Raw genomic sequence first — 24,104 nt, 5'->3', positions numbered from 1 at the left:
AACCACATTGTACATCGATCAATTAATTTCAAAAATGGTTATGATTTTATATTGTCATCGAGTTGGCCCAAAAGTACATTTTTTTGTATGCAATTTTTTTATGCTCAGTGAGCCATTTATTTTGGATCAACAGTGTTTTATTGATTTAATATGAAAAAGAGAAAAAAAAAAACAAAGAGTCTCTTTGTTTTCAAAGATCAACAAAAAAAAAAACACAAACAAACAAGTTCCACCAGGGTGGACAACAACCAAAATTTGGAAAAAATCATTGGATGGAAAAAAAAATTCGAATGGTTTTAGAAAAAAAGAAGATCAAGTGAGATTGAATTTTCCTTTTGTGGAAAATCAAGAGAATTGAAAATTCTCATTCCAATCTTGGTGAGATGGCCAAACAGTGAGCTCATACTCTTAAAAAGATTAAAAAAATAATCTTTTATTTAAACAATTGAATACAAAATGGAAATATGCATGGTTTGTGGTTGAATGAGAACCTAATTTTAAAGAAAATCATTGGTTGGGGACAATCCATCTTGAGCAGACATTTAAGATGATGTTTTTGTGTTGTTTGGTTATATAATACATGACTTTGAATAAACATAGTCACAGGTTTTATCTAAATAAAAAAATAAAATAAAATAAAATAAAATAAAATAAAAATAAAATAAAGAATACATTTAAATGAAATTGTTAAATTTGTATGTCGATGGTGAGAGTACCGAATTATAAAAGTAGGATGACTTGAATCCTACCAATTCTTTTCTAAAACATTCTTAAAAGTAAACAAGTAATAATACCCTCTAAAAATTATAACATTAAAAATATCATCTGTACTATGTAAGTTATTATTTCTATTTGATTTAAATCCTTTGATATTTATTATTTTATCTTTTTCTATAGTAAAATAAATTATTCTACATCTTACAATTTTTAAATAAATACATTAATCTGTCAATATATTTAGAAAGAGCAAAAAAAAAAAGTTTTAACAAAAAAAACAATAGTAGTAGATTAATTAAATTGTTAATATGACTAACAATCAAAGTAAGTATAACCTTATTTAAGTAGAAGATTTTTAACCAATATATTGTTTATATAATTATTTTTATATTAAAAAAAAAAAAAGTGATTTTCATTCTCCTTTTTAAAATCACAATGTGTTCAGATCTAATCATTTTTTTTAATTCAACGTGGTTGTTTTTTTTTTAAATATATTCAATTTATTACACAATATTCCACACATCCTTAGTAATAGATAATTAAAACAATACAAATGTCCATCATAGTCGTATCTAAAAATGGAAATTTTTTTTTTTTTAAAAACAAAAAAAAACAAAGCAACTCTTGACAATTTTAACTCCACATTCTTCATTCCTTTGTAGTTTATAAATTTTTTTCTTCAACTTCACAATCACCTTCTCCTTAATAACCAACTAAAAAAGAGAAATACTTATTCTCTTTTTTCGAATAACAAATTATTTTATTTAAAATATTTAAAATTTATTATTATACAATTAGTTGTTATAAAAATCAATATCTATGGTTAAGTAAACAACATATATATATTAAATTGATGGTTTCTCATAAAAGGTGGTTATTCCCAAGTATTATTTTAGAAAATATCACATCAGCAATAACATCAATCATATTAGAACATAAAATATGAACTGGGAATAAAAAAAGGTATACAATAACAATATTTTCATTAAAAATTGTCAAATAAGAAGTTATCAATCATATGTGTTTGTTTTATGTCATTAAATTAAATACAAATATTAATAGGAGTATAATAGTATTTTGGAATGAGAGTAAATTAATTGATTTTGGAAGAAAATAATTGATTTCTTAATAATCCCAAATTATTCTCTCTCTAAAACATATATCTCTACACCCCTTTCGCAGGTGTGCAACCTAAAACGTTTTTGTATTCTATATTTGTTTGTTGTGATATCATAAATATCACAATACAATTGTCGATCATACATTATCCAACAGCACATATTCCTTGGTTAAACACTCAAAATTCTCATCATCTTTTTGTTTTTATTACCACATTCCATTATTGTTTGACACAATTACACAAATCTAGTATGTATGTATTCTGTTCTATATACACAACAGTACCATTTCTATTCATCTTATGAAGGAAATCATCTAACAAAACAATATATAAATCATCACAAAATCTTGAATAAATTAGTTTTAGAAGAGTTAGTGTGTGTATGTGGTGAGATATTTTGTAGTGGGTTATGTATCATGTTGTCAATTCTCTCATTTATATATACTATTATTATCTATAATTATTAGAGTTTAAACAAAAAACAATCTATTTTTTTATATTTATTCTTATTTGTTGAATGTAATAATTGTGTGGTGGTTAGTGTTTATTTATCTTTTTGATTGATCCATCAACCCTATCACCACGGAAACCACTACCCCTATACTACCTTTACATCAATCATATGTTATTAAACATTTATAAATGTTGTTGAACAAATAATAAATTATAACAAACAGAATGAATCATAATAATATTACTGATAAGAAAATATAATATATCCATTAATAAATCAATTGACTTTGAAATTAGGAAACAAAAAATAAAAAATAAATCCAACATCATCAAAAGTCTGTTTGGTGTTTTTAGATTTCCATTATTTGGATGTGAAACACACAACTACATTTTGCTATGCTTATATTGTGATGATACAGAGAATCCATAATCATTCACTCTGTCAAACTAACATTATCTATTAAATAATCAGCCAATATCTATTACAATCTTTTATTTAATTTTTAACATTAAAGTCAAAAAAATAATAATTATATTTCAATAATAACAATAATAGAAATAACAACAATTATAATAATAATTATATATTTAATAATCAAATATCTTTCTCGCTAGTACAGTAGTAATCAATTTCCATTTATATATTAATCTTTTTCAACAATCATAATTCAATACTCCTAATTAATTTCGGTCTTGATTTAAAATAATGTTTATTTGTTAAAATACTGTGTGGTTTCAGTCAGTCAGCGATCATTTATTGTTTATTTTTTTATAAAGTTTTGAGATTGGTATATAGATTGGTAGATATATACATTCTAAACTAGTTTGTAGTTCTCTTTTTCAATTTGTTTGTTGTTCAGTTCTTTTTCTTTCTTTTTTTTTTAAATTCACTCTTTACACATTTGATGGATTGATTGAAAAATAAAACAAATTATTTTACCTTATATCCATTTCAATCAATAAATCATAAAACCACTATCCAAAAGACAAAGCACGAAAACAATAATAATATTATTTTTAATTTTTTCTTATTAATAATAATAATTATTTTGACTTGTTCCTACTTGTTTATTTCTTACTCCTACTACTTCTTCTATTTTCTTTGCTACATTAAATTTACAGTAATATAATAGTAATAATATAAAATCTTCTACATTATATATGTTTATTATATATCTATTTAAATATTAATGATGTCCATTATTTCCAAAAAAAAACAAGATATGAATATAAATCAAAATACTCTTTCAAAAAAGAAATTAGAAAATGAAATGTACCAAAGAAATTCTAAATCCATTTTGAACGATATTTTAAAAAACTCTAGTCTAAGGTAAATTTATAGAACATCTACATTTGGAGATATTTTTAGAATAAAAGTTAGATTAATATATAATTTCGATTTTTAGATCAGCTTTTTATGATTTTTTAAAATCACAATTCTGTGTGGAGAACTTGTTATGTTGGGAAGCTATCGAAAAATATAAGAGTAAAAATGGATCTGCATCCGAAATGTATACCATGGCAGAAGAAATTTATAAAAAAGTAAGTAAAATTATGTTTATGAAAAAAATGATGATGTTTTACTAATGATATCATTTCTGTTCATATTAGTTTATTAAAGATAATTCTAAATATGAAATTAATATATATAGTAAACAAAAAGATTTATTAAAGGAGAAGCTGAAAAAGACATTTGTATTGCCAACAACGATAAACAAGACAGAGACATTTCCCAAACGAAAGTCAAAAAAGAAATATTGGGCGGATGTTATATTACCTGCATTGAAGAGTTCCACTTCGTACGGAAGTGGCAGTGGTAGTGGTGGCAGTTCAAATATATTTACCAACTCTTCATCGTCGTCGTCATCATCTCCATCATCGTCGTCGTCATCGTCGTCGTCTGGAAATATGGCCAGCAATATAAATAGTAGTAATCATCTTAGTTTAACAACCAACAACAGTAGTTATATATATAGTAATGTCAATGCGAATGGCAACGGTAATACAGGTACCTGCCAAAATCAAAACAACAACAATAGTAACTCAAACAGTATTGTCAGTCCCAAGTTTTTTCACAGTCCACGCGTTTCGAGGTCAGCCAGCGCTTCAAACCCAGCGGCAGCACTACCCAATGGAACAAGCTCGCCAAATCCATCGCCCTATACATCGCCATTTTGCTCTCCCACACACTCACCAACCTCCAACAACAACGCTGCAACAGTGGTTGGCACCAATGGAACCACCCAGGACATTGGTGGCAGCATCACCTACTACTCGACGTCTAGTACCACTGCCAATGGAAATGACACCGGTGTCGGTAGCAACGGTTACCATACCCACAGTTACAGCAGCAGCACTGGTGGTTTCAATTCGGGCAACCACAGAAAGAGCATGATTATTAATGGATCGTCATCATTCTCTGGAAGCACAGACGAGTCGACAGCAGATCATCTCGAAGTTGACTTTGACGATCTTTTCAACGACGATTCCATCGATGTAGACGAAGTTAGATTCGGAAGTCTAAATAGCAACTATCTTTTCAACGATATACAAGAGGAACTGGAACAAATGATGATAGAGAACTCTTTGGGTGAATTTTTAAAGTCAAAGATTTATCTTGAGAGATCTCAAGGTAATTCTTTGCCTTAATAAAAAATAGTAATAATAATAATATAATAGTAATAGCTATAATGTAAAAAGAAAATAATGATAATGAATCTTTCCAATATAATAATAATAATCATCATATTCTAGTATTTATATATAACCTCTTGTTAATATCAATAACAAACATTACCTTAATATAAAAATACTACATTTTTAGAGAGGATTGCCCCGCCCCCTTTTTATGTATATATCTTGAGTTGTATCAATATCCACTAGCTTAGCTTGGTTTAGCTTAGCTTAGAATCAACATTAATCATTATAGTAGGTATGATTTATCTTACCTTCAAATACAAACAGTAACAACAACAACAACAACATCAACAAACTAAAACCATACCAATTCAAATAGAATTCTTCAGTTCAATGTTCTTTATAGGTGTTTACTATTCAACCAACAAAGTTGACACCTTATACTATACTATTTTAATAATTATATATATATATATATAAATATAATAACATTAATTATAATGTTATTTATATCGAAGAAAAAAAAAATAAAAATAAAAAAAACTTTTTAAAAAAAAAAACATTAATCATTTATTTGTATCTTTCCATGAGTCTTTAAATCTGTAATTTTCATTCTTTGATCCATTTTCTCATTGAATAGTCTTCTCCATGTTTGAAAGTTGGATTCCAAATCGTCGGTCGACTTTTTCAATTCCAGAGGCAATGTTTGTGGATGTAGTAGTTGTTCTTGATCGACTTCCGGTGTAGTATTCTTAAGAATAGGTGATTCCGTTGCTCTTACTTTTATCTCTGGTATCATATTTTTATTGTTCTCTATATTTACATTTAAACTACTGGTATCTTTATCCTTATCTTTATCTTCAAAAGTTGAAATCTGTTCCAGTGAAGCTGGTAATGGTGTTGGAGATAATAGGTCTGATCCACTACTACTACTGCTACTACTACTATAGTTGTTATTGTTGTTGCTACTAGCAAGTGTTGGTGAAAGTGAAGAAGGCGAGCCAGATATAGGAGTTATGCTGGAGATCGGTGTAAGGAACAAAGGTTGTTTATCTTTCGATGATTTGTGAAAGTCTTTTAGTCGCTCCGGTAGGCTTGCTATAAAACTCTGTGAGAAACTCTCTATCTCACTGTTGATATCGTGTTGCCATTGAGATACACGTTTACTCAGCAGTTGGTTATCTTCATCACACACTGGAAATTCACCAGGTTTACTGCTGTTTGAAAATAAAGAGATTGTCGGGGATGATGGTGTTGATGATGTTGTTGGTGTTGGTGTTGGTGTTTGTGAATTCTGTTGTTGTTGTTTAAATATATAGCTACTATTATTATCAATTGGTATCTGTTGTTGTACTTTCTTTAGTTGCTTCTGATGCTTATTCTTTTGGCGATAGGCCAACGATGGATAGAAATCGGTTTGCCAATCGTTGAGCTGTTTCTCAAGACTAACTATATTCTTTGAAGAGCCAGATCTATTCAGAGATCTACTAGGAGTTGTAGTTGTTGTACTACTACTACTACTACTACTATTCGTAATAATACCAACAGCAGTAGTGTTGTTAGATGATTGTGAAGATGTGTTTGTTGTTGTTGTTTGACTATTACTATTACTATTACTATTATCTTCTAGATTGGTATCATTATCATCATTATCATTATCATTATTATTTTTTGTAGTAACTACCGAAGGTAATGTTGGTATCGGTGATTCAGGTGGAGAGCTTAACAGATCCAATAGACCTTTTGACGGTTTATTTATGGAATGATGATGATGTCGATGATTGTTGCTGTTGTTATTTGAATCATCATTATCATTATCACCATCATCATCATTGACAGTTGGTACTGGGAATTGTATGAATGAATCAAACATTGATGCTTTTAAAAAAAATATGAAAATTGCAATTACATTAAAAAAAAATATTAAAAGTTAATTTTTAATTTTAATTAAATTCTTACAAAAAAAAGAAGTTCCATTTTAATTTCAATATTATTTTTCATTTTTTTTTCAATAAATTAATTTTTTTTTTTAAGATGGTATGATCATGGGCCAATTGAATTGAATTCATCGAATCTATTCAGTATTCTAAATCCCGATACCAAAAGGCATTCGGAATTTTGGCTCTCTATGATGCCAAAAAAAATAAAATAATAAAATTATAAAATTTTTTGGGAACTTAGATCAGATTTTTTTGGGAAGATTATTTTTATTCAACAGATTTCTTATTATATATTCTGGTACCCAGGATGATAAAATGAGTAAAAGAAAACTTATCAAGAAATTATTTCTTATTTTATTTTTTTTATTATTTTTATTTTAGATATTTTTTAGGTTTAGGAACTATAAATCTAGTCCAGTTCTATTCTAAAATTCATAAATCATTTGTATCAATATTATTATATCACTAAATAAATCAAAATAAAATGTTCTGGGGTATTTATAAATATTTAATTTATAGATATTTTCTTAATACTAATCTTTTTTAAAATTAAAAATAAAAATAGGATTATTCAAAAGAAAGAGTAACGACTATGCTGCTGGTCAAAAAAATAACAACAGTTTGAGACGTGGATACTGGGTTGCCTAAATTATCAAAATAACCAATGTATTCAAAATTGTTTATTGTTGTTGTAATCAGTAGTAAATAAATTAATCAAATATTAAAACTTTTTTTAATTTGTTTTATTAAACAAAAGATAAAAGAAATTTAAATATTTATGATTCACAAGTAAATTTTATTAAATATGTTGAAATCTTTTTGAATCTAAAATTTCAAACTTTCTTTTCACATCCAAATACTTTTTAATTAGAATTACAATTACCACCAATAGTGATAGTATTACCAATCCCAATGTTGCTGTTACAATCAATATGATAGTCATATGATCAAGTGTAAAGAACTTTTCCTCTTGTTGGACAGAGTTATCATTATGGCTGCTGTCAATTGGGATTGGTTTTGGTAACTTGTGATCCTCCACTGAGAGTAATTCCTTTGAATTTGGTGCGATATCTAGCTTTGCATTGAAATCAAAGGAATTGACTTTCTCTAGAATGTAATCGCTCTTTGTTCTATGACCATTCTGAACTAGGATCATTCTGTTGATAGTCTTGTATCCAGGTGCACTCACAGTGACATTGTAGAAGCCAGCATCGATGATTCGGTAGTAGTCTCCATATTGAGCGAATGACCAAATTGGATGATCAATACCTTCCACTTCGATCTTTGCTTGGACAGGACCACCATTCATCGCAGAGACCTTTCCATAGAAACCCATCTTCAATGGCAGCATGAGGAATGACAACAAAGCATTCTTGTTCTTGTCCCAGTAGAGAGGAAGTTCCGAAGATAAGGGTGTTTTGTCATTCGATACTTCAACGGTGATCTCCATATCATTGGTATTATCGTAGTTCCAATCTTGCATTCCACCATTCAAAACATACCAGGAAGCACCGTTGGTGATCCCCGATGGAAACTCGTTCGATTCATACATTGTCTTGTGATTCAGTGAGTAGGTTAAAGCAATCTTTCTAAAAGTGATATCATCAGGTGCCGCACTATATTCACCAACACCTCCATAGTTTGGTATTCTTCCTCTCAAGGAATCATAAGGATAGTTTACAACTTCAGCACCACCATGTAGATTTGCACTCAAAATAAATCTATTTTGCCTTGTCCATTTAATGATTGCAGCTGTTTCTGGTTGGATAGGAGTTACCTCCCATTGACTTATTGGATATGGATTAGGGAAATTTCTATTTAAATCTTTAGATATATCTTTAGAGTAAGTAATTATTATTATTGTTTGGGAAATCTAGTTAAATAAGTGTGTACCTATATCATGATAATTTCCACGTTGTCCTCTTTCATATCCATCTGGATTCATTGATGGAACTATTGATATTTTGGTGTTATCCAATAGATATTTAATGGTTTGGTCGGTTTCATAGTTGGTGACAAGGTGGTCGATTAAATAGATCAATAGATGTCTGCCAACGATTTCATCACCATGCATATTTCCAACCAATTTAATTTGTGGTTCCATTTCATCCATTCTTGGATTGGCAGTGATATCGATACCCCATAGCTGTCTTCCTTCATGTGAAGTACCAATAGAATACAATTTCGATATATTTCCATAGTTATTTGCAACTGAATTCAGAAAATCTGAAAGTTCAGTGTAGCTGTAAAATGAATCGTGGGAAACCAATGAACCAATCGATCTTTTATTGACTTTTGGTGATTCTTTGTTTTGATTGATGATATTCCTATTGATCGGTTTCAAATTGATGCTATTTGGAAACAACGTTGAAAACTCTTGATAGAGTTGATCAGGCATGTAGACATCCAATTCGGTACGTGTTCTGCCATGATCCACTATTAGATCTTTCTGTCTACTCGAAATGAATTCCAATATGTTTGAATCTCCATCATGGTGAATTGTATATAATTTTACATTTGATAGTGATTGTAGATGTCCAGATACTAAAATAGAACTAAACAATACTGAAAAAATTACAAAGCACACAAACTTTTGATTTTTCATTTTTTTTACAAAAAAAAATATAAAAAAAACTAAAAATAATAAAATAAAAATATATAAAATAAACAAATAAATAAAAAATAAAGATATAAAATAAATTAATTTTATTTTATTTTATTTTATTTATTTTATATTAATATTTTAAATATTCCCAGACCACAGACAAAGAATTCATAAAAATAATAGAGCTTATTCTTTTTTGTATTTTAACACACACGAACCACCATTTTTTTTTTTTTTGAAGATCAAAGTTATAGAAATTTCAAATTGTCTTAGATAATTTTAAATAGGGTTATAATAACTGGGAAGAAATAATTATTCTCTTGATACTAATTAATTCAATAATTTAGATTTATATAATTACAATAAACTTTTATTTATTTTCTTAATTATCAGTTTGTTATTTGTTTGTTTGTTTTTTTTCTTTCTTTGATGATTCTATATTAAGCGTTGTCTTTTCGTTGTTTTATATTTTGAATTGAATAATACAATTTTATGATTGTTTGTTTATGGATGATGATGATTTGATTGATTTAAAAATTTTAGATAATGGTACAATCTTTCTTTCTTTCTATCTCTTGGTTTTCTCTTTTTTTTCTTTTTTGTATTTAAAGCTTTCCAGTGATGACTTGATAGATCTTCTCTAATCTTGCTACAAAACCTGTATCTCTTGATTCTTCGAGTCCTCTGTACTTTCTTCTACGCATGACCGATACGAATTCGTCTTTAGAGAGATCACCGTTCTTATCGGCATCAAAGATGGCGTAGACGGTGTCGACCACTTCGTTCGATGGCTCAAACTGGCAGATGACCTTGGCGATATACTTGAACTCGCTCTTGGTGAATGGCTGGTTGATTCCCTTGTAGAGATCGATGGAGAGACCGACCTCATCGAGCTTGTTCAACAAACGATTGAAACCAACGAATTGCTCGAATGTGACACCCTTGCTGCCGGTGTTGTTGACGGTGGTTGGCAACGACTCGACCGACTTCAAGTAGCTGTTACGCATGTTCACGTTGGCATACGACGATATCAACAGTCCGAAATCACGCTGTGAGATCTGGCCTGTGCTCTTGGGATCGTAGATGTGGAACTCCAGTTGTAGGACATCACGACGAACCTGCTCCAACAGCGACTTGAACTTTTCAAGTGTCAGTGAGTTGTCGCCATGCTTACCAAAGAGGTAGTCGACCCAGCCCTGCGAAAGCAGCGACTTTTGGCTGGTGCCAGTCGATGACTTTGTAAAGGCAGATTGATTCTTGAGAATTCTAAAGATCTTTGTAAACTCGTTGACGTCGATCGAGTTGTCGTGATTGACGTCGAATATCTTGAAGGCAATATCGACACTCTTCTCTGGAATTGACAACAGAGTCGAGAAGAACATAAACTCACCAAACGAAATCAAACCGTCACCATCGACATCGGCAATCTTGAATGATATTGGCACCTCTTTAATGTCCAGAGATTTGTTCTTGGTTGAACCTGGTGATGAAGACTTGAATTGGTGTGGTAAAACAGCACGTACAAAATCATCTAAAGTCATAAAATATTCACCTGACGAGAAAAAAAAAACATACAATATTATTATTTTGTTTCACCTTTATAAAAGATAGATATTTAAATATTTATATATTATATGATTGAAAGAGTTGATTGTGATTATTAACTAACTACTTACCATTCTTATTTATTGATGCAAATGTTTGGAATATCTTTTCTGGTGTACTGAACTCACGAATACGATCTTGATAGTTGGTGAAGATCTTCTCACGCCAATTTGGTTGGTGAGCAGTGGTTTCATCGGCAGCAAGTACAACCGATGTGGCTAATACAGCCAAACCACAACCTATATTAATCCGTTTCCAATTTATTTTTTGTTTTTGATTTTGATTATATTGATTATATTGATTGTGTTGTTGTTGTTGTTGACCAGATGAATATAATCTGACTACTGAAGTTCTTCCTGTTGTTGAACTTGACAATCTTAATGATTGATTCAATCTTTTTGTTGATTGAATAACTAATCTATTTGTAAACATTATTATTCTTTTCTTCTTATATTTATATATTTAATCTTATTTAAAACAATCAAATCAATAAGCCATCAATCAATCAAAGAAATTCAAAAAAATAAAAAAAAAATCTTACAAAAAAAAAAAATTAATTAAAAAAAATAATATTACAAAAAAACAAGCCCTTCACAGATTTGGGACTTGATCGATTCACTAAAATATGTTTGTTGGACTAATTTGTATTCAAAAAAAGAGTCTTGTTTGGTTTGGATTTATAAATTTATTTATGGTAACAAATAATTAATGAAAGAATGATTAAAAAGTACTATTACTACTATTATATTATTATTGTTGTTATTGTTATTGATATTGTTATTTTTAGATAGGAATATGGTAGTAATAATTGATCAAAACTAACTATTAATTATGTAATTTGGAATTGTTGTTGTTGTTGTTTGGGGAGTATTGGTAAAGGTGGCTTTTGGAGGCGATTGCGAAAAAATAAAATAAAATACTTTTATGTTTGGGTTTGGTTATGTGGAGTGATGGGTATGTTTGTTATAGATATAAATATTACTATTAATAATAATAATAATAAGTTTGTTGTTGTTGTTGTTGTTGCCAAGTTATTTGTACTATTACAAATTACTGTATAGATCTATCTTTCCACACCATGTTCTGTTGAATAATTGTTGGACAGTTGGTTTCTTTTCTTTCTTTTTTTTTGTTGTTATGTTTTTTTTGTTTTTTTTTCTTTTTTTTCTATTAATTGGTTGGTTAGTTGGTTGGTTGGTTGGTTGAAGTTGTTGTACTACTTATTTGGTTGAGAGAGCGAAAACAAATCAAAGCAAATTGTTTAGTTTAGTTTAGTTGTTCTTTTGGTTGTATATATATATTGTTATTGTTATGTTATTATTATTATTATTATTATTATTATTATTATTATTATTATTATTATTATTGTATTTTGTTCTTTTTGTTGTTTGACTAATATTCTTTTTTTCTAATAGTTTACTAGTTTTACATGATTGTACATTTACCACCACAACACTTGGCTTTGGATTTCGAATGTGAGCTTGAAATTGCGATTTTAGATTGTTGATCGTTTTGTGCTATCTGATTACTGCTGTTGTTATGATTGTTGTTGTTGTTGCTGTTGTTGGGTGCCAATGAATGGCTCGGTTTCTGCTGCTGCTGGTTGTATTTACCGGTGGAAGGTTCTTCGCTGTGCAGTTGATGTCCAGCGTGATCTTTTTTGGTTCGTGGTGAGCTCTTATTGTTCCACGATCCCGACTTGTTTTCAGCCTCTGACGATGCGGCAATGACCGATGCACTCGCAGAATCCTTACGATGAATCTGAGGTTGAGGTGATCCCGTTTCATTCTCAATGGGTGGTGAATCTTTGTTTGGTTTGGAATTTACACGCTGACTGTCATTCTCACGTGATCTACTTGCCTCCACCTCAACTGTTGATGGTGATGGTAATGTTCTGTGTGATAGATAAATCAAACACCAAAAGAAACAAAACAAAATTAGTTTTAAATTGTTTAAATATATATATATATATATAAAAACCGTGTTGATATAAACACTTACACTTTTGGTAATTGTAATGTTCCAGTGCTTGTGTTGCTTTGGTTGGTGGTGGCTGTGGTTAGCTCCCAATCGAAAGGAGTATTGTCGACTCCTCCTTTCTCAGTGTAGCATTCGCGTAGTAGATTCTGTAAATATACATAGTTGGGACGCTCCTCGTAGGAGAGCGATTTCAGATGTCGCATAAATAGCTCGAATTGGTGTGGAAGATCCTTTACCAGTTCCGGTGTGTTATATTTGATCTTCCAGTCACCGATTTGATCTTTATCCTTCAGCTTTCGCCATGGAAGCTGACCCTCTGCAAACTCTATCAGCACATAAAAGATAGACCACAAATCGTCGCGTCTACCCAAATCCTTTGAAAGATGTGAATTAATCGATGCGTAACGTGCTGTGCCCCTGAAACCAGTGGACTCTCTCGCCGGTCTGACCTCGAGACTCGACAAAACATAGCGTCTTGCCAATCCGAAATCAATTAAATATGTAATATGTCTCTTATTTGGTCCTAATCCAATAGCGAAATTCGACTATATTTTAAGGAATTATAGATCAATAATTAATAAATTATTACTATTGTGTTTTGTTTTTTTTTTTTTTTTTTTTTTTTTTAACCATATCATCCATCAATAGATCTGATCTGATCATGACCATCTATCTACTTACTGGTTTAACATCACGATGTAAATAACCAAGATCATGTACTGCCTCGAGTGACTGAATCATTTGAATACCAAGCTTCAGTGTGGTAGTCATCGAAAACTTTCCATCGACTTGTCTTCTTCTCAGATCCGATAGATTGTCACCAAGAAGTTCCATCACCATATAATTATAATCTCCATGTCTTCCACATGTTATGAATCTACATACATATGGACATGCTAATATAATAAAATAATTTTATTAAAAAAAAAAAAAATAGATTATAAAAAAAAATAATATAATTAGTATTAAATTTTTTATCCTATAAATTAAAAAATAATTTTCTATTATTATTGATTATTATTAATATAAATAATACCTTGTAATTTCTTTAAAACAGCAACTTCTAATTTAAGTACTTGTTTCTTAGTGTCGATCTTCTCAACTTTTATAGCTACATATTCATTGTTGATGATATTCTTTCCTGAATAGATTTCACCGAATGCACCCTGTCCAATTTTCTTGATGACAGTCCAACGTGCTTTGATCAAGCTGTTGGTTGTGAAACCTCCACCTGGTTGTTGCTATTATTATTATTGATCAATCATCATTGTGTGTAAGTAACATGCTTCAGAGTATCTCTCTTTACTTTCTTCTGAATATGTATGTATTCAGTTGGTTTTTGATCATACCATTATATTATTATTAGATTTTAAGAAACTCCTATTATTCCAATACCCTATATTGTATGTATAATCCAACACCAGACAGAAATAAATAAATAAAAATAAACCAAGAACCAACTAACTTTCTATATTTATCGCCTATGTCTATCTAAAAATTCTATATAAATATCGATTTTGTCTTTCTTTTCTTTTTTTCTTTCTAATTTACTATTACAAAACTAATGATGGATGATGTTAGTTATTTAGTCATCTAATAAATAAAATAAGCAAATGAATGACAAACAAATAAATCAATAAATATTGATTGATGATTGATTTGATCTATCTAACTATCGGACTTTAAGGGAAGACCGATTTGTGATTTTGATGACCTTTTACTGGTTTTTTTTTTGTTTGTTATTTTTTTTTTTTTAAACCAACAAAAATAAAAATCAACCAAACCAATTTGTTTTTTTTTTTTTTCAAGCGAGAAGGCAAACCAAAATGTAAATATCTTTCGAGAAACTTTACTCTCTATGGTTATATTATCTTGTTTTTGTTTTTTTTTTATTTCTTTGAATATCCACTATCAATATGATACGATATGGCGAAAGATGATATGATATGATAATGATGATGTTGCAAAAGAAGAAAAAGTGAGAATGTGAAATGTGTCACTACAATGTTTCTTCTATCTATCTATCTATCTATCTATCTATCTATCTATCTATTTTTAATTTAATTTAATTTATTTTTTTGATTTTGATTACTTATAAATTATTATTCTTGGTTCTTTTGTTTTTTTTTTCTTTTCTTCTATTAATAAATTAAATTAAATTAAATGTATTTTTAATTTGAATTTAATATTTCTTTATCTCTAACAAAAAAAACACAACACAAAAATTACTACAACAACCAACATCATAACTCACTAGTTAGTTGATAAACAATTAACTATACAACACAGTTATCAATAATCATTCTATTGATTTTTTAAAACAAAAAAAATAAATAAAATAAATACAACAACAAACAACAAATTTGATTCGAAAAAGAGATTTGATTTTTAACACTCTAAACATTCCACTCCACTGGATCATCAATCAATTCCCCACTCGCCCTATTTGAAAATATACATGTTAAATATATATATATATATACTAGAGTCAGGCTATGTTATTATTTATTTTATTATTATTTTTGTACAAATATCAATATATAAATTAAATAGGTATTCAATTGATTGATTGCTTGTGTTTTTAGCTGATGTGTGTATTATTGATTTTGAGTTGATTTGTGAGCAAAGGTGTGGGGTGTGAATAAGTGAGTGGGATTGGTTAAAATAAACACTGATTTTTATATGTCATCTATCATGATTAATTAAAGTTTGCAGTGTTGTTGATGATGCCAATCTAACATCAATATAATGTCTTTAGATTTTTTACTTTGCAGGCAACTGTATATTATAATTATTTGACAATCTTATTCATATTCCACTTTATTACTGATAAAAAAACAATGTTGTTGTAAAAACAAAAAAAAAAAAGAAAGAAATATAATATGCAAAATATATCAAATTGAAACCGGTTTCATATTGATTTGATACGATTTGATTTGATCTGGATTGAATTGATTGGTCGGTTGTTTTGTTTGATTGATAGATTGATTTTACTTTGGTGTAGTGAAATTAATTTTGTAACTAGTTTGATGATGCTACTACAATCTTGATATTTGAAGATAATTTGAGAATAAAATATTGATTTATATAATATGATGATACCTTTAATTCCTTTAAACTCTCTATTTCGTATTATTGAATGAAAAGACTGATCATAGTGCTGTTTTTTTTTAACTTTTCCTATTTCCTATTTACTATTTAGTTTATTTACTGATATAAATGCAAATACCAAAAATGAGAAAACAGCTACCTATTTCTCCAAACTTACTGTACAATATTTAAAAATAAGATAAAATAAATAATGCTAAAATTCTACAGGCACAAAACTTCTCAACTTTTAAACAAAAAAACAAATCAAAAAAAAAAAACTTTTTTTTTTTTCAATTAAATTTTTTTTTTTAATCATGTGGGTAAATTTGATTTATTTTATTTATAATTTATATTTATTAGATTTACAAATTGATTTTGTTTTATAATTATCCCAATTTTACCAACAATGATATCAATAAGTTCAAAAATATTAAAAATAATAATAAAAAAATATATAAAAATTATTTTATTTTTTCAAACTTTAATCATTCCAACAAATAAGCAATAAATTAGTTTGTTTTACATCTTTGTCTTTTTGTTTTTTTTTTTTTTTTTAAAAAAAAAATAATCTAAACTCAAAAGAAAATTGAATTGGTATACATTTCTATTCATTGAAAGAATTTTGGTTTTATTTTTTTTTTCAAAGAGATATTTCCCTTGATCAAGATTTCAAATATCTATTTTTTGTAAAATTTGGCAAATCAAAAAAAAAAACAAAAAAAACAGACCGTTTATTTATTTAAATTTATATTTTTAAATTATTTATTTACATAATAGAAAATAGAATATTTGTAATTTTATTGGATTAATTAAAAGAACGAAAAAAAAAAGTAAAACAACAAAAAGAATAAAATAATAACAAGAAATTCTCTCTTTTGTTTTTTCTTGGGAAAAGTCTTGATGTCATCTGACAGAATTGTAGAGTCGCATTTATAGTAATGTTAAATTTACTCTGTCGAGGGTAAATCACCATCTTTACACACCAAGTAGATCATCAATCAATCAATCAATCAAGAATGATACTGATTATAGTCGAAACTTGCTATTGAGAACACAGCTCAACAACTTCATTTGTCAAAACGAAACAAACCCAATGCTAATCACTTTTAAACTTTATCTTTGAGATCTAATTAATTTCACACCTCAAAGTTATTTAAAATAATCTTCACACTGTACACTTAACACATTCACCACAATCAAACACACACACACTACACACATATATTTTTCAGAGAGATAGACAGATAGAATCAAAAACAATCAAACACACAACACACAAACACAAAACTTCCCTTTGATCGTTTGTATGTTATTGTTATTTTTATTTATAAAATAAAATACAAGCAAAACTTTTAGTAAACAGTACCAATATTAATTAATGTATATAGAAATTTCATAGCACATTTAAAGTAAAAACAAAGTGTTGTTGTTGTTACTCCGATGTTGTTGTTTTGAAATCAAAAATTTCTACTGTAGTTAGTTTTTGGTAACACCAAGTTAGCACTGCAACAATCAGTTATTGTTTGTTTATTAGGAGTTGACAGTTTTATGGATTTTTTATAGTAATTGGAGTACACTCTATTGCCATTGTATCCATCACCCTTTCAAACATTGATTTAGAGGTCCTCCTTCTCTCTCTTTTGTTTTTTCAAACCATTTTAATTTGAAAATAATCACATGACCAAACAAACAACTTAACAAAACAAAAAAAACAATCAAAACAACCAAAACAAAGCAAAACAAAACAAAACAACACACTAGTCGTCTAAAAATAAATAATTTATAGTTGGTAAAAAAGTATAAAGTTACCACTTAGACATAATATTGGGTATATCTAATTTACATTCATTTAATATGTTACATTTAACAACATCCCTATCACAAAATTGAACAGTTAATTAACTTTTTACTAATTTAAACTTTAAATTTATTTTAATTAACAACAGCAATAGTAATAATAATAATAGGCTTTCAACCAATCCTATAGTTAATTTAATAATAATTAAATAATTAATACTAAATAATCATTATTAGTAGTAGCAAGAAAAAAAAATAGATAAGATTGGATTTTTGGTTTAGAAATTTCAAGAAATCATATTGTTTTTTTTTTTTTTGTAACATTATCGATATTGAAACTTGATATATTAAAGGGGTGGGAAGGTTGGCCATAGAGTTATGGAGCCAGAGGAATTGGTGTGGGTTCCTCACCCAAATTTAGTATATGCAATCGGACGGATAAAGAAAACTATTGATTCAAATCAAATCGTAGTGGAACTTGAACACGATGGATCCGAGGTTTCAACTGCAAAGAATGCGATCCAAATAATAAATCCTTTTGACCTACGCGATTTTACAGATATGGTTAAAATCAACGATTTATCAGAGGCATATTTACTTCACAATTTAAAACATAGATATCAAAATAATAAAATATATGTAAGTTGGAAATCTGGAAAAACAAAAGGAATTTAATTATTTTCATTTATTGACAAAACCCAATTAATAATAATTGTTGCTTTAGACATGGATTGGAAATGTATTAGTTTCAATCAATCCTTTTAAATCGATAAATAATTTATATGGACCTGAAAAACTGACGCTGTACAGCGATGTTTCTAAAGTCAGAGAATTGGATCCACATATTTTTTCAGTTTCATCGTTGGCCTATGCAGGTCTGCGGTCTGATCGAAAATCACAATCAATTATTATCAGTGGTGAGTCTGGCAGTGGAAAGACAGAGGCATCGAAATCGTTGCTCGAATTTCTGGCGCATCGATCGGGTGGAGGCACAATCGCCACCGACATTCTCAGATCGAATCCAATCCTGGAAGCTTTTGGAAATGCCACGACAACTCGTAACAATAATTCCTCACGTTTTGGTAAATTTATTAAAGTCGAATTCGACTCAAATGGCGCGATGCGTGGTGCACTCATTGAGACATATCTGCTGGAGAAGAGTAGGATTTCACATCGTCCCGATCTCGGCAATATGAATTACCATATTTTTTATTATCTTGTGAATGGCGCATCGCCCGACGAGCGCAAAAAGTGGTCGCTCGACGACAAGAGTGTAGAGCGGTTCCGCTATCTCCAGGCATCGCCAGAGGTTCTAATGAAATTCAACCGATCGTCGCCAGACGGTTTGGATGCAGCACACAAGAGCTATCAGCGTGTTAAAGAAGCATTGATGGTGTTTGGTGTCGGTGTCGACGAGTGCAATTCAATCTTTCAGACGGTGGCGGCCATTCTCCACCTCGGAAACATAGAGTTCATCAAAGATGAATCCAACTATGCTGCTATAGACGAACGTTGCCAGACATCGCTTAATACGACGGCACAGCTGCTTGGCTATCCTCCTACTCTCTTCAAAACCGCGCTGATATCACGTAATTTGAAAGCGATCGGAAGAGGATCGGTCTATTCGCGGCCGATGGAAGTTGTGCAGGCAGAGGAAGCACGTGATTCTCTTGCCAAGTCACTGTATGCCAAGATCTTCCAGTTCATCGTTGAGAAGATCAACAAACGATTCCTGGAGAATCAGGAAAAGTCGAAAAATGGAAGTCTGCGGGGCAGTGCCGACAAGCTGTTCATCGGTGTGCTGGACATCTTTGGATTCGAGAATATGACGTCGAATAGCTTGGAGCAACTCTTGATAAACTTTACCAATGAGAAACTTCAGAGTCAGTTCATCCAGGAGGTGTTTGAGCGTGAGCAACGCGATTACTCTGCCGAAGGTATCAGTTGGAGCAGTGCGCACTTCACCGATAACAAACAGTGTTTGGAGCTGATCGAGAAGAAAGGACAGGGTATATTGGCGCTGCTCGACGACGAGTGTGTCATGCCCAAGGGTTCTGAGGTGTCGCTACTCGAGAAACTGAATCGAACGTTCCTCACACACAACAACTGCTACCAACGATCGCTAGCTAAAGGTACGTTTGGAGTGCGTCATTTTGCAGGTGATGTAGTCTACCAGATGGATGGATGGCTAGAGAAGAACAGAGACACTCTGTTTGGCGACTTGGAAGAGTTATTAAGTGGTAGTTCAAACCTGTTTGTTCGTTCTCTATTTCAAAAACAAACAACAACAACAACAGCAACGACAACAAATAGCAGTAGCAACAACAAGAAAGCATCGGGTACTTCTGTGGCCGGTCAATTTCTTGAACAGTTGAATTCACTTTTAAATACATTGTCAACTACGACACTCTCTTATGTGCGTTGCGTTAAACCCAATTCAACGTTGAGTGCTGATAGCTTCAATTCTATACAAGTGATAACTCAGCTGCGAAGTGTTGGTTTACTGTCGACTGTACAAGTACGAAAGCAAGGTTATTCTTATAGACGCGATTTCAAACTATTTATTACTAGATATTCAATCATTTTAAAAAAACTACAGAAACAACAACAAGATAAATCAACAAACAAGAGTAACACACCGACGGACAACATGCAACTGGCAAAGAGTATATTGGAGTATTTAGAGATGGAACATATCAATCAATTAAAACAACAAAAGAGATATAGTAATAGTAATAGTAAGAAGCTTTTAAGTCAGATAGGAAAGACAAAGGTGTTTCTCACCGACGAATTGTATATATTATTAGAAAAGTTAAGAGAACAGTGTATAGAGGATGCAGTTAGAGTTATTCAACGATGTTATAAGATGTATATTCAGAGGAAACAATTTACATTGAAGAGACAGAGTGCGTTATTACTTCAATGTTGTATAAGATCACATTTGAGAAGAAAGGAATTTGGAGTGAAGCTAGTCGCCGAGAGGAAGCGATTGGAGGAAGAGAGAGTGCGTGAGGAAGAGAAGCGCAGAAAGGAAGAGGAGAAGAAGCGTAAGGAAGAGGAGAAACACAGAGCCGAGGAAGAGTCAAAGCGAAAAAAGGAAGAGGAGAAAAGAAAACGTGAGGAGGAAGAGAAGCTGCGTAAAGAGGAAGAGAGACTGCGAAAGGAGGAAGAACGACTAAGAAAAGAGGAGGAGAAGAAGCGAAAGGAAGAAGAGAAGCATAGAAAAGAGGAAGAGAAGAAGAAGAAAAAGGAGAGACCAATTGCAGCATCCTCACCACTGCCTAACAATAGCAATAGCGCCGGTAGTGCTGCATCTAGCAGTAGTGAAGGTGAAGAAGACATTATACTGCACCATAGAAGTAGTTTCGAGGAGGGAAGTGTCAGTCACAGCAACCATCCGCCAAGCTCACCCATTGAGATTTGGAGAAAGCGTGAAATCAAGTCGTCCAACAAGGTAATGAATTCACCACCCCTCAGACAACGACATCATGGTGCATCACCTTCTTCAACTTCTTCAACCTCAACTACATCGACATCCACATCTACATCCACTACAAGCATAACTTCACAACCACATTTAAATACAACAACAACAACACCATCACAACCAATTCCAATAGTTAACAATAACAATGGAAAAGGTAGAGATGGATGGGTTGCTAGACCATCACCCACTGGCAGACCATCGCCCTCCACCTATAGACAAACAAGAATCGGTAGACTGACGTTACGTTCATCGAATATCGACTTGATGAAACTTAGCGGTGGTAGTTCACCTTCTTCTTCACCATCCTCTGGTACACCAAAGAACGGATCTCCAAACTCGACACCTCCACTCTCACTTTCACCCAACATCAGTAACAACAGTACACCTCCCAGTGTAATATCACCAATATCATCACCTGCAATGTCATCGACCTCATCATCACCAATGATGTCATTCAGTTTATCACCTCCAACCAACAGCATTGAAACACCACCAGTCATCTACCCAGAAGAATCAGAGAAGAATCTACAAATGAGAACGAAAATCATTGAAGAAATTATTGAAACTGAAAAAGATTATGTTAGAGGTATGTTAATGTTTATATTCTAGTTACTACTTAAACAACAACAACAATATCATTAACTTTTACTTTTTACTTTAAGATTTACAAATAGTTTTAGATGTATTCTTAACACCGATAAGAGATAAATCAATGTTACAACTAAAGGATATAAATACTTTGTTCTCCAATCTCGAGATATTGCTTAGTATCAATAAGACAATGTTGGAAGAGTTGGAGAAAGACGATGAACCTTCTCACTATCGAACCAAGGTTGGTCAGGCATTCGAGAAGATGTCTCACTACCTGAAGATGTACAATGCCTATTGCTCAAACCAGCAGGCAGCTCTAAAGATTCTCGAGGACGAACAGGAGAAGAACGAAGCATTCAAGAACTTCCTCGAGAGTTGCATGTCCGACAGTAGATGTCGTGGACTGCCACTGCTCAGCTTCATTATCAAGCCGGTGCAAAGAATATGCAAGTACCCACTGTTGCTACGTGAGACTCTGAGGTACACTGCCGAGCATCATCCGGAGCGAGTTCCACTCGAAGAGGCAGAGAAGAAGATCAACATCGTTGTTACGTCGGTCAACGAAGGCAAGCGAACAGTAGAGATGTTCCAAAAGATCCTCGAGATACAATCGACCATCGAGAATATCGACGACGATCTCGTCAAGCCCGGACGTGTTCTCCTACAAGAGGCAACGGTAACCTCTGTGCGTGAACTTGGTGCCACCAACGACACCACCCTCCAACGTTCGATCTTCCTCTTCAACGACCTCATTCTCATTTGCGGTCCTGCAAGCGTCATCACGAATGCAATCAACAACTTCAAAACAAAGAAACACATCTACAGACTAAAAGGTAGAATACCAATTTCAGAAGCAAGAATTATGTTTGTTAGTGATACAGATTGTAAGTATAATAATAATAATAGTTCATCAAATATTCAATTTTCAAATCAAAAGATTATTAATAATATATATCATTATATTTTATAGCTGTTAAATATGCATTGGAAATATGTCATTTGAAAGATGATAATTCAAAATATATTCTTTGTTTCAATACGGAAGTACAGAGAAGTCAATGGTTGAAACAAATCAAATCAATGATTCAGGAATATAAATTCAATCTATCGAAACTATCATCTCCATTAAGATCATCACCGATTTCGCAATCAACAACCAATCTTCATTCACTCTCACCCATTATCGTTAATAAATCCTGAACAGATTCAATAATTAGTAATTTTAATAAATTAAAAGAAACCAAACAAAAAGAAAGCAATTCATTTTGTTTGTATTCATTTCTATATATATTTATATTTATATATATTTTTCAAGTATTTCGAATCTCGTCTTTTTTTAGTTAAATTATTACAAATATCATCAAAAGTATTTAATTAAAATAATACTTTTGTCATATCATTTTCACATCAAATACTTGGAAATATATTTGCTGCATTATTGTTGTCGTTCGTCAGTCCAACTTAATTTTTGTTAAAATGTTAGATTATTTTTAAATTTGTTTTTGCCAATCAATATTTTTGTCTATATATAAATCGTCTATTATTATTAATTATTATCTAATCATAAAATAAGACCAGTTATTTAAAATGATGGTAAAATCCACCTAAAAAGGATATAATGAATTTCACTTTTATGAATAAAAAATAAATAAACCTTTTTTATTCAAAGATGTCGTTTTTTCCGAAATATTTATTTTTTATTTAAATAATAGTTTTTTTGTTTTTAAACCTCAAAAAATTATAACACTTAGAGTTCCTTTTAAGTTTAGGTTTGGGTTTTCAATAAGGTTAACTAAAAAGAGCTCTGTTTAGTTGAAAAAAAAATTATCCAATAATGTGAGAACATTTTATATCCTGCAAATCCAACAATTTTTTTTTGTTTTTTTTATGTATTGCTATTTTTGTTGATTAGATGACTCTTTTTTTCATGTGCAAAGTTCATCAAGGTTTTTCAAAAATGGCAATCTATAGTGTGTGGTTTTATGTTTTTTTGAGGTGTGACCTGCCATCACAAAAAGCATTAAAATAATTAAGAATAGAACAATTAAGATTGGTACAATACAAAAACACTAACATAAGTAC

General features: G+C 30.7%; 5 protein-coding genes across 5 annotated transcripts; 2 read left to right on the top strand and 3 right to left on the bottom strand.

Annotated features, from left to right (window-relative positions):
• Positions 1 to 3,513: 3,513 nt before the first annotated feature.
• Positions 3,514 to 4,939, top strand: PPL_05997 (uncharacterized protein; the record flags this gene model as incomplete). The annotated part of the gene is made up of 3 exons (XM_020576866.1): positions 3,514 to 3,620; positions 3,697 to 3,832; positions 3,902 to 4,939. 3 exons carry the CDS (start codon positions 3,514 to 3,516, stop codon positions 4,937 to 4,939), a joined length of 1,281 nt encoding a protein of 426 aa, XP_020433278.1.
• A 550-nt stretch (positions 4,940 to 5,489) lies between these two features.
• Positions 5,490 to 9,696, bottom strand: PPL_05996 (peptidase M14 family protein; the record flags this gene model as incomplete). The annotated part of the gene is made up of 5 exons (XM_020576865.1): positions 5,490 to 6,805; positions 7,483 to 7,511; positions 7,728 to 8,703; positions 8,761 to 9,411; positions 9,687 to 9,696. The coding sequence occupies 5 exons, from the start codon at positions 9,694 to 9,696 to the stop codon at positions 5,490 to 5,492; spliced, it is 2,982 nt and encodes a 993-aa protein (XP_020433277.1).
• Positions 9,697 to 10,077: 381 nt separating this feature from the next.
• On the bottom strand, positions 10,078 to 11,509 carry PPL_05995 (uncharacterized protein; the record flags this gene model as incomplete). The annotated part of the gene is made up of 2 exons (XM_020576864.1): positions 10,078 to 11,024; positions 11,149 to 11,509. The coding sequence occupies 2 exons, from the start codon at positions 11,507 to 11,509 to the stop codon at positions 10,078 to 10,080; spliced, it is 1,308 nt and encodes a 435-aa protein (XP_020433276.1).
• Positions 11,510 to 11,797: 288 nt separating this feature from the next.
• PPL_05994 (putative protein serine/threonine kinase) lies at positions 11,798 to 15,360 on the bottom strand (the record flags this gene model as incomplete). The annotated part of the gene is made up of 7 exons (XM_020576863.1): positions 11,798 to 11,816; positions 12,507 to 12,971; positions 13,079 to 13,203; positions 13,537 to 13,602; positions 13,739 to 13,953; positions 14,094 to 14,298; positions 15,340 to 15,360. 7 exons carry the CDS (start codon positions 15,358 to 15,360, stop codon positions 11,798 to 11,800), a joined length of 1,116 nt encoding a protein of 371 aa, XP_020433275.1.
• A 2,962-nt stretch (positions 15,361 to 18,322) lies between these two features.
• On the top strand, positions 18,323 to 23,222 carry myoM (calmodulin-binding protein; the record flags this gene model as incomplete). Its single annotated transcript, XM_020576862.1, has 5 exons — positions 18,323 to 18,583; positions 18,669 to 19,953; positions 20,104 to 22,017; positions 22,094 to 22,906; positions 22,993 to 23,222. The coding sequence occupies 5 exons, from the start codon at positions 18,323 to 18,325 to the stop codon at positions 23,220 to 23,222; spliced, it is 4,503 nt and encodes a 1,500-aa protein (XP_020433274.1).
• Between the last annotated feature and the right edge of the window lie 882 nt (positions 23,223 to 24,104).

Source organism: Heterostelium album (genome assembly GCF_000004825.1).
Source record: "Heterostelium album PN500 unplaced genomic scaffold PPL_contig13, whole genome shotgun sequence".
Taxonomy (NCBI): Eukaryota; Evosea; class Eumycetozoa; order Acytosteliales; family Acytosteliaceae; genus Heterostelium; species Heterostelium album.
The sequence above is the reverse complement of the archived record's forward strand: the minus strand, read 5'-3'. Positions and strand labels throughout refer to the sequence as shown.